The following is a 10,937-nucleotide window of genomic DNA, read 5'->3' as shown; positions in this document are numbered from 1 at the left end:
GGCCATTTTGTTGGTTGATATTGCCCAAACTATTAGTATTGCTAGAGCTCAGCGATATCCCGGTAAATGTCACCTCACATTCCCCCCCCCAAAAAAACAACTGCTCGTGACTGTAACTGCCAGTAATGTACAACACAAAGCTCCACAGGGCTCTATCAATGACAGTATTGGGGCTCCAACAAAATGGCTGGGAGGGGGGGGGGGGGGGAGGAGACAGTGTGACGTCGCAGGCTGATGACGTACCAGTCAGCGCCCCTCAGAGTAGCTGTCCATATCCGGTGAGCACGGGGCCGCATGGTGACTTGGGTTTAGAGGCTGCGCTGAGGACTCGCATTGTAACTCACTGTAAGTTCTCCTGGTAGGTGGCCGCTTAGTACATAGCCGTGTGACGGACCCCGCGGAGTGCCATGCACCTGTCTGTCGTTATATAGCGCTAACGTGTTCCGCAGCGCAGTACCCTCCAGGCATTGTGGATATATAATAATGAACACCGGTTATAAAGTAACATGGGAATGGTGGCAATGGTTGGCAATGCAGGGTGAGCGCTCTGGGTTAGATTGAATAGTATACTGATTTAAAGGAACACTCAGAGCACCACAATCACTTTAGCCTGCTGTAGATCTTATGGTGCCAGTAATGGAGTACCATGTTTTCCTCCCAGAGTAATCTGCCACGTTATCTGGGTCCTGCGCCACATCCACGCATTGTGTATGGATGGCCAGCGTCAGTTACATGACTAAAAGTCGCCTAACGGCCAGGAAGCCTAATGGCTGTATGCTAGACAGCCACTAGAGGTGGAGTTAACCCTCAAAGGTAATTATTGCAGTTTATTAAAAACTGCAATAATTACCTGTGCAGGGTTAAGGAACCCGAGACTTTGCACTTAGACCACTTCAATGAGATGAAGTGGTCTGGGTGCCTACAGTGTCCCTTTAAGTTAAACTTCGTGAAACTGCAGGATGTGCTTCTACTGGCTGTCTGGTAGACATTTACATTACAGGGCTAAGAGAACAACGATACTGCATCCAGACCACGTCAGTGAGATTAAGTGAGCTGGGTGCCTATACTGTCCCTTTTAAGATTCTATATTTATGAATTCTCAAAATTAGTAATCTGGTGAGGAGTCCCTTTTAATGTTCCTAAAACTCCAGCAGTTCCACTGGCAAATATCTGCTGCGGGCTAACCAGTAAGCAATAACTCTCCAATGCAGAGGCAGGCTGATCCTCCTCCTATAATGTCACTCTCCCTCACTGCAGGAGGCGGGATGTCAGGGAGGACAACAGGCTGAGGAGGGGGACACGGGTGGCCCTTTGTGAGTGGGGGTCGTGCTGCCATTGGATGCCTGTAGGAAGCAATATGCACAGGACTGACACTAGCCGGCTCGTAATTCTTTTTCCAGCTGGCTAATAATGTCCCAATGACACTGCAGGAGAAGGAGTTAAATGAACACTAAAGTCACCAAAAAAACTTTAGCTTAATGCTGGTTGATCTCAAAAAGCTTCCATTGTGAAGCCATGTGAGAGGCTATGCATGGAGCTTCTGACGCGATTGTCACCATTCCTTGTACCTTGCTTCAGAATAAGCCCTGTTTATAGCCAGCGCTACCCATAATTACAATCACGCTCATGCAATGTAACCATGTTGGCATTTTGTTTATACTCAGAAAATGGCTAAAAGCTTAAGAAGCAAATGGAAGCGAAAAATGCGTGCAGAAAAGCGCAAGAAGAATGCGCCTAAAGAACTTGCTCGATTAAAAAATGTCGTAGCCAAAGGAAAGGCAGATGTTTTGATGGAAGATGTGAAAGATGTCGCAACGGTTGTGACTGTTGAGAAAATTAAGGAAAAATCTGAAATGGAAGCCAATACTTCGGAAGGTGAGTGCTGCTAGGGATGATTGTGGATTGACTGGCTACTTTTACATTACTATTTCAACCTCTTTGAATTTGACACTTTACTCCTCTATATGTCTATTGCATTCTATAATAAAGGTACACTCCACTGCCAAAAATAAATAAATCCCTGTTTAGTACATATATCCCCAATGAACACATGCCTGTATTTAATTATTATTTTTTTTCCATGGGGAGGGTAGCTGGTAAAAAAAACTTGCAAAAGCTGCAGATCTCTTGTGGAATAAAAGGGAATCATGACATGTCACACATGCCATGTGTCCTTAAGGGGTTAAGGGTTTGGAGTGTCCCTTTAAGACTTTGACAGTGGATGCTTGCAGAAGAGGAATGTAATTGCAGATTTTGCATACATTTTAATCTATACTCTTCCTGGAATTTTTTTTCCAGCGTAGTGTATAGATTGCATGTTTTTATTTAGCTAAATTGGATCTTCTCATACACACTTTTTACAGCTTCCGTAATACTAATATAGCTTGAAAAAAGTGTCACGTCCGCCATCAAGTTCAGGTTTTTTTTTTTTTTGTAAAATCTTTTAATTGAAAGAGTTTAAATATGCACACAATATCAGAATATATTATAACAGTATACATATGTTTGCAGCAGAAAAGCTTATAATTGTATAAACAGTGAGAGTCTCAAATTCAGTTGTTCATTATATGTAGGGGGAGAAGGATTATCATTGTGTATGTGAGATTGAAAGACTTCGAATCCAACTCTCTGCTTCACCCTGCATTCCGCGCTCGTCACTCTGTTGAAACAGCTGTAACCAAAGTATCCAATGATTTAATCGCTGCTAAATCTCGCAACCATTACTCTATCCTAATTCTCCTTGATCTTTCTGCTGCCTTTGACACTGTTAATCATCAACAGCTTCTTCTCATTCTCTGTAATCTCGTTCTACGAGATACTGCTCTCCTGGTGCTTTTTCAGTGTTTCTTTCTCTGGCTCTGCCTCTTCTCCCCAACCCCTCTCTGTTGGCGGTCCCCTACTGTTCTCATCTATACTGCCTCTCTTGGTAAACTCATCAGGCTTTGTCTTCCATTATCATCTATTTGCAGATGACACGCAAATCTGCCTGTCCTATCCTGATCTCTCTCCACCCATCTTGACTCGTGTCTCTGACTGCCTCTCCACGATTTCCAACAGGGTGGCTGCTCACTTCCTTAAACTCAACCTATCCACAACAGAATTTCTGGTCTTTCCTCCCTAAAGTGTTGCTACTCCCATGCCTCTCTCCAAGTCAGCGGCGACACGATCACCTTTACCTCGCAGGCTCTCCTTCACCCCTCATGTCCAGTCGATTGCCAAATACTGCCGTTTCCATCTCAAAAAACAGCTTGCATCTGCCTCTATTTAACATCAGACGCGACTAAGGTGCTGGTCCATGCCGTTGTTCTTTCTTGTCTTGACTACTGCAGTCCCCCTTCTCAGTGATCTTACGTGTTCCCAGATTGCACCGCTGCAATCTATAATGAATGCGGCGGCGAGGCTCAAATTCCTGTCCGCCCACGCTTCCCCCTCTGTCAGTCCCTACATTGGCTTCCAGTTAGATATAGGGCTCAGTTTAAGATTCTGGTGCTTGCTTACAAGTCCCTACATAATGCTGCTCTTACCTATCCTCTTTAATACACAAATATGTCCCGTTGAGGCCCCTGCGCTTTGCCAAAGACCTACGTCTATCCTGTGTCCGTACTCCCACATCGCCTCCAAGACTTCTCCAGGACTGCACCTTTTCTGTGGAATTCCCTTCTCTGTTAGATTTTCACCCAGTCTCCACTCCTTCAAAAAAAATCTTTGAAAACACACTTCTTCAGGAAAGCATATCATTTAAACTGCTGGGTTTTCAAAAAACAGAAACAAAAATGATTTAACTTCTAAATAGCAGAAAGGTGGGCAGTGAGGCATGATCTACACACAAAAACAGCTTCAAAATGTTTTGGTGACTATATAGTCCCTCAAACTATTATTGCCTGGTGTGTTTTTCTCAGAAAAAACATTTTTGTTTAAAAATCTGTACAGTGTCTAATAAAACAACTTCTTTAGAAACATAATTCCACATCTTTATTATCTTATTATAAAGAACCCTTCTCTCTGTAGAAATCTATTCTCTTGAAGTACACTTTAAAAGAACTTATATTTTTTTCATAATTTCAAGTACATTTGACAAGATTGTACTTGTTTGTTACTTCTAATATCTGTTATACATTGTCCATCGCTAGGAAACCATGACACTCTGTTTCAGGATAGGGTGGAGTTGGTTTCTACATTTCATTTTATTTTTTAGATCTCCCAAATACATTTATTAGTAAAAGGATACAGAAACATACTGTGAAATCACATTCCTCTCAGCTGATTCATGGGTTAATGGCAAATCATTTTTTTTGCTTTCCCCCAAACATTTTTTGGGTTTTAGGTAAAGTGGATAAAACATGTGGGTGTCTGGTTTGGTGAATATATAACCAAACACCCTATTTTACATTTACAGTAAATTTAAAAAAAAAAAAAAAAAAAAGTACTGTTAAAATAACAGGTAAATAAAATGTGCCAAGCTATAGGAGGTAAGAATATAAAGAGTATCCCTATTCAAGAAGAAGAGTGGCCAGGTTAAATTTATAGCAAAGCAGCTCCTTCCATTCACCATCCAGGATAAGTCTTTTATTTTATTTTTTTTATTTATTCTTTATTTATAAGTGCAGAAATAGACAAAAACAGCCCCAACAGCATACCACAAGCATATCATCATACAAAAGTGGGAGAATCGAGAAATTGTGCACATTTTTTTTTGTTTTGTTTGTATAGAATAGTTAGTTCTAGGTAAACTGCCATGTTTAGCGTATGATAAAGTTTTTAAAACAGAATACATAATACAGGTTTATGAGGCAAGAGTATAGGGATATAATATCATGGGTTAAGAAGTAGGAGGGTTGATAACCATAGATTGCCATATGAAATTAACCTTTAGAGGACATGAGTAGCAATTGCATGGTAATAAGAATAAAATAAAACAAAATTAGAATAAACACATGCCTGACAGTATTATGTTCATGTATGAACAAGCTATATAGCAGACTGCACACTAGACAGAACATTGGATAGAACTGTATGGGAAGATCATGGTGAGACGCATTAGGGAGCCTAGGGGATCACCGTAAATTAGGATCAATATGCTACAGAGACATGTAGGACCAGGCCTATAGACGACACTAAATCTACCCGCTCCCACAGAAGGTACTACAACAATATTTAAAAGTTGTGGCTAGAGAGATCAAAGCAATACGACCAATAACCAACATGAGAGGGAATGGGTGGAGCGGGCCTAAATAGATTGATCCCCCAGGCCAAATGTAGGTGGATAAGACTCCTCTACGCATAAGACGACCAAAAGCCACTGTGATCACTACAACACTCCGATACAAAACGTGTTATTCTGGGAGAGAAAATGTGCACTGTATGCAATGTATCCTGCATGCCCATTGGAAAGTATAATATGGTATTTAGTCTCTACAATGCGGGATATGTGGGGAACATTATTTCATATTGCCTGTATATGTCTTTGTGCACAGAAAAAAAAAGAATAAAAAAAAAAAAAAAGATCTATATGGGAAGATCCCATGGCATTGTGAGAGGCCAAGTAGGGAACTAGGCAAATTACTCTATAAACAAAATGAAAATAAAATTAAAAATACTAGTGCACCTAGAGGTTGTGGTGAGTCATGTTTCAGCCTATACCACAAACTGGGTTTACGTGAGTGTCGGTTCTGTGTCCCTGGAGAATTTGAGCCCAGACCATCTTCTAAGCCTGCACCCTTTTCCCCACGAAGCCCTCCATCTTTAATAGTAGGACTAAGGCTAGCAGTCCCACAGGGTTGGTGTGGCCGATGGGCGAATCCTTTAACTTGGCTCTCGGCCCAGAGGAGGAGTAGCGTGGCGATAAGCCGCTGAACATCTCCGCTTTCGCTGGCATGGGGGACTTTTTCTGCTGCTGATGGCACTCCAGCCGAGCTGCACACAGAGCGTCGAAAGCTGCATTGAACTTAGCCTCTCACAGAGACATTGGGTACACAAGTGGTTTGGAAGCCATCTTTGGTGTGCCGCGTGGCGTGTACAGGATAGGTATGTAAAAGTCTCTGTACTGAAGTTTGCTTAGCGTATCCCCAGTGGGGACTGTGATATCCCCCACCGGTCCAAAGGGGGCGGTAGGAGCGCATGACTGCCGTGCCACTCACAAACCGGTTCATCAAGATTGGCCGCCCCTCTCCTGCCTGTCCGCGAGTAGGCTGGAACAGTGCGCACCAGGATCAAGGTTGTCGAGTTTGGTGTCAGCAGGTTCACCGTGTCACCCTGTGAAGTGACATAGCACTGCGGCAGTGATTGTAGCTATAAAACTCTATAAGTGGGTTTTGCTCACGGGGGTACTTGTATTCCATTTGCTCTACAGCCTTGTTATCTTGTGCAGGATCCAATCTTGGAGCACAATCTATTTACAGAGGCGTGTGCAGGCTATTAACAAAGCAGGAAGTAGGACATTTATAAATATATATTTATATATATATATTTTTTTCTTCTTTCCTATTCTTTAGGAAATTTGTAGGAAGGCTGTGAGTCTCAACAAGGGGAGGTCTAGCTAGGGCTGTGTAAACAAAGTGATTTAACTCCTAAATAGCAGATAAGTAGTTGTAGTGCTTAGAGGGTCTCTTTTACTGTGTCTTTCACAAAATTGGTAATTGTTGAAAATTGACCAGAGAGCTTGCAAGTTTTAGGCAAAAATAACTTTAATAGTAAAAAATAATTTGCATCCATGTTGCTAGTGTTCCCAATAATTCCACAATTATTTGCAATAACAATTGGATTTTGTGTGGGTGGTCTTAATTTTCTAATTACAATTTAAATATAATTATACCCACAATAAAACTGTAAGATATATCTTGTATCTATGCACAACTAATAAAATGTGGTACTAAACCGATAATCCAAAAACTAGCAATGTCGAGTAACCAGTTATTGCACCCAGCAATAATTTCCATAAAGCATTTCTACAAATTACTTAAATAACCGGTTATAATGCTTTTCTTGCATTTGAAGATTTTCTAGTTTTAACAGTATCCGTTTTCATCTCCTCCTGTAATGAAGATTTGTTTTTTGTCCGGGTCCTGGGCATGTGATATGTGGTGGTTTCCTGACCCCTCCAGAGAAATTAAACTGACGTTTTCTGGGCATTCTGTGGTGTTACAAATTGCAAGACAAATATCGTAATATATTATGTTTTGTCTTTTCTGATTAGTGAAGTTCCATATAGTATATTACTTGGTTAAATACGGATTAGTTGGATATAGTCTCAAAACAAAATTCAAAGAGGAAAAATAGGCTATTTAAGAGGCAGTTGAAATCTTTGTCATGATGATGTTTAAATGTGAAGTATGTGCTATGAAATCAGCGTTATGTCTCTGCCAGTGTTACTCATTGTTATGTTTTAAAGGGCACAGCGTATTTATTTCCACAATCCTTTGGGAAGAGCATACACAACTAGAAAAGTGTCAAATATTTATGGGGGTACCTCGTTGTGGAATGTCTAGTCATGTGGCTGGCAGAGTTACATTCAGGTAGTACCCTGTACTGGAGAAATCACCAGCAAGAATATAGATAAAAAAATATATATACTTGGTTGAAAATCATTCCATGCACACTTCTACTGCAAGCAGTGTAATCCCTTGGACTGGATGGAGCCAATGTGTCCCCAAATGACTCCGTCTGCATCCTATTAATCCTCCCGTGCAGGTGCACTGTAGTAATTTTGGGATATGACATTGTCATTTAGGTGTGGGGTAGTCCTCTGATAATTCATTTTTATAAGCTAGTTTTGTATGTGATCTGCTAAAAAAAAGACTGTATTGAAGTAGCTTAACATTGAAAGAAAACTGCTCTGGTGTCTTCTCCATGAGCAGTGCTTATTTTAGTGATCTTTGATTAGTAGCATACATTTAGCAAACCAGCAACCATCCTGCTTAGACCAGCAGTGCATACACATGGCAGTGGGATCGGTCACAATCATTCGGTGTTCATACCCCTTGAGCTGCGTTAGCTCCTGTCTTGGAAATTAAATTCCTGAACAATTAAAATGTTTAATTAAATCAAAGTAGAGTGTTTTTATGTAACCCCTTAACAAATCTTTAAAAAAAAAAAAAAAAATGTTGGAGAGGGTGATGTCGGTACCAAGAAAGGAGAACCAAAGATTAGGATATCTCCCACTAGGTCCCTCCATCAATCATACATGTCACCTGGAAGGGGGGTTCTCTGCACAAATTGCAGACTCACAGGATACCGGTTTGGGTATATAGTGGTTGACATTTATCTTGTACATTTCATTAAGCCACAGACTGTTTTATTTATTTATTTATTTTTTAACTATAGAATGTTTGCAAATATGCACCTAGATGGAGAAATGAAAGGCCACGTAGGAGTCAATAATGCAGGAAGGCAATTAGGATTGCTCTCGCTTGTATGTGTGACTATGCCCTGGAGTGTGTTTATTTTAACACTAATAGCTCAACTTTTTAGTGGTTTCTACTTTCTCTCTCTCCAAAGATTTATTTTTCTAAGGTATAAATTAGAAACGAATAAACCCACAAATAATTTGCACTCGCTTACTGCTTTTATTAAACAGTGACCATTTGGCAAGAATTGTGCATTAGCCAAAATACACAGCGAAGCTTGCAGTGTATGCTGCTAGAACTGTTTTTATAGACTTATTTTGCATTCTCTTCAGAAGCAGTGACACATATAGTAGAGGATGGCTAAACATATGCTGAAGCACATTTGTCACGATTAGGGTCTGTGTATGTGCGCGACATCTGTACCAAAATAGAAAACTGATCCTACTACAGCCAGATATTGCCAAAAAGTAGCATTTGCCGTTTTAGATCACACGATTGCACTACAATTCTTCCGCACTCTATTTTCCCTTAGTAGGTAACCCATCCTCCATAGCTGATAAAAGCTCATTCTCTCTTGTACTAAATGTTAGAGGTATCAGCCTCTGTTGGAGTGTGACAGCAGGGGCAAGGAATATGTTCAGTGTATGCTGCACAGTGCTAAGTTTTAGGAGGCATGTGCAGTTACAGACTGAGCCGCACAGTGTCGCACTGATTGGTAGGTAAAGCACGTGATGCTGCTCTTGTTTGAAAGCTTCCAGTTCACCCCACGGAATCATGCTTGCATTCAGCTTTGACTTGCTTACATTTCTAACTCACTCTCCAGAGCTCCACAAATGATTTGGAAGTGGTTCAGAGGAAATTTTGAGCCCTGCCTGCTGGACAGAAATTTCTTGGATGAGATCAACAGACTGGTATGAGAGGAACCTGCAGTCTCTACCTGATCTGTCAGCCTCTCTACTGTTTGTGTACATACCGCTGCAGTACATTTTTAAAAGGAGTATGGAGAAACTGAGGCAAAAACCTCCAACCATAGGTGCTCTTTGCCTCCGTTAATCCATGAAAATCATTTGAATGTCTCAACATTTAGTGCTTTACACCTAAAAATAGCACAAGTTCTGACTTGATAAATATCCTCATTCTCTAAAAGACTATTCAAAATAATTGTTCTGGTAGAGTTATGATCTAGACTTTTTTTATATCTAGTATCCAGTACATTTTATATACTAATGGGAAACTGTGACTACTGTGCCATTTATATATTTAATATTAACGCTGCCTTTTTTTTTTTGCTTGTGTATTGAATTTCTTTCCATTGATTTCATAGAATATATCTTGTCCTTTTTTAGGTAAGATGGAAACCGATGCAAAACGAACCAAGAAAAGCCTCCTTAACGAACACGGTCAGTATCCAGCCTGGATGAACCCAAGGCATCAAAAGAAGCTGAGAACTCAACGAGGAAAGAAGAAAGGGAAGACAAAACCCCACAAAGGATTAGCGTGGTAGATGGTCTTTCGAGAGTATTTTATTGGACTTTAACTGTTTGGCTACATGCTGGTGTTTAACAAGGATTGGCTACCAGATCTTCTAAATGTGCAGAATGAAGTAACACCAAGCCTGACGGACAGAACACTATCAAGAATATATCTATATTTTTGTAGTTGCCTGACTTTCTTTTATTTTACAGTATAATTAAGCCTTTAGTATACTTGAGTGCCTTCCTGTAAGGCATTAGGGTGTTAAGCCTTTTTCTGTAATGTTATGCACACATTGCCTAATAAGTGAGATGTTGATCAGTTTTTTCTGCCCCTGAGACTTGATTGACAGGGAGTTGAATAAAATGAATGCTTGCTGTCATTTTACTGTGTCTCTCTTCTGTGTTTAACTGGTTTGATTCACTCATGACCTCTAACTGCACCAGTCTGTGTGCCAAACTTTGGTGCTGCTTCTCCCCGGGGGACGCGCGCACACACTGCTTTTTTTTGTTACTTGGTGCTCAGTAATACTTAACATTATGTTGTCCTGATGAAAGTTCCTATAGGGAACTGAAACGTTGACTACCTAAAAAAATAGGTTTGTATAAAAATGTATAATATTTTTATTTGTTGAGTACATAGATTTACTGACCACTTTAGCCAAAGCACCTCCATAAGGTTAGCACCACCTGATAATCTAGCCTTGAGGGAACTATGCTAGAGATTAATGCCAGAAGCCAATCTGTGATCTCCTGTTATTACCATTATTTGGGGAGATATTCAATTTTTTGTGGTCTATACCATTGTGGCAGAAAGGTGGTGGGGGAGGGGGGAAGCTGGTTGCAGCCTGAATGCTGACCAGTTAAAAATAATGTACTATTTCAGTAAGTAGACCAACCACTGTAGAATATGTTCCTCCCAACTTGCTTATAAACATTTTGCAAATTAACAAGAGCAGAAACCCCACTGCTTCGAGAGACCTAGCGGGCAAGACCTGTTTCTCTGTAAGAATGTTCTAAGTGGCAATGCCGTTGTAGCAGACCCTGGGTAACCCTGCTGAGTACCTCCGCTATTAATGAATGAAGAGTCCCATTTCCCCCCCCCAGTAACCGGACGACACAC

The 10,937-nt window shown here is 40.7% G+C and overlaps 1 protein-coding gene across 1 annotated transcript; it reads left to right on the top strand.

Moving 5' to 3' along the window:
* The first annotated feature begins 258 nt into the window (after positions 1 to 258).
* LLPH (LLP homolog, long-term synaptic facilitation factor) lies at positions 259 to 10,197 on the top strand. Its single transcript, XM_063447079.1, has 3 exons — positions 259 to 345; positions 1,665 to 1,875; positions 9,689 to 10,197. Exons 2-3 carry the CDS (start codon positions 1,668 to 1,670, stop codon positions 9,844 to 9,846), a joined length of 366 nt encoding a protein of 121 aa, XP_063303149.1. The 5' UTR covers positions 259 to 345; positions 1,665 to 1,667; the 3' UTR covers positions 9,847 to 10,197.
* Positions 10,198 to 10,937: the final 740 nt, after the last annotated feature.

The sequence above is a fragment of the Pelobates fuscus genome, chromosome 3 (genome assembly GCF_036172605.1).
Source record: "Pelobates fuscus isolate aPelFus1 chromosome 3, aPelFus1.pri, whole genome shotgun sequence".
Taxonomy (NCBI): domain Eukaryota; kingdom Metazoa; phylum Chordata; class Amphibia; order Anura; family Pelobatidae; genus Pelobates; species Pelobates fuscus.
Note: the sequence above shows the minus strand (reverse complement) of the source record. Positions and strands in the feature narration are given on the sequence as shown.

What these genes read in the sequence shown, in the direction of transcription:
- LLPH (XM_063447079.1), top strand. Translation starts at nt 1,668, where the DNA reads ATGGCTAAAAGCTTAAGAAGCAAATGGAAGCGAAAAATGCGTGCAGAA. An exon ending in GGAAGCCAATACTTCGGAAG is followed by an intron (nt 1,876 to 9,688) that starts GTGAGTGCTGCT and finishes GTCCTTTTTTAG; the next exon opens with GTAAGATGGAAACCGATGCA.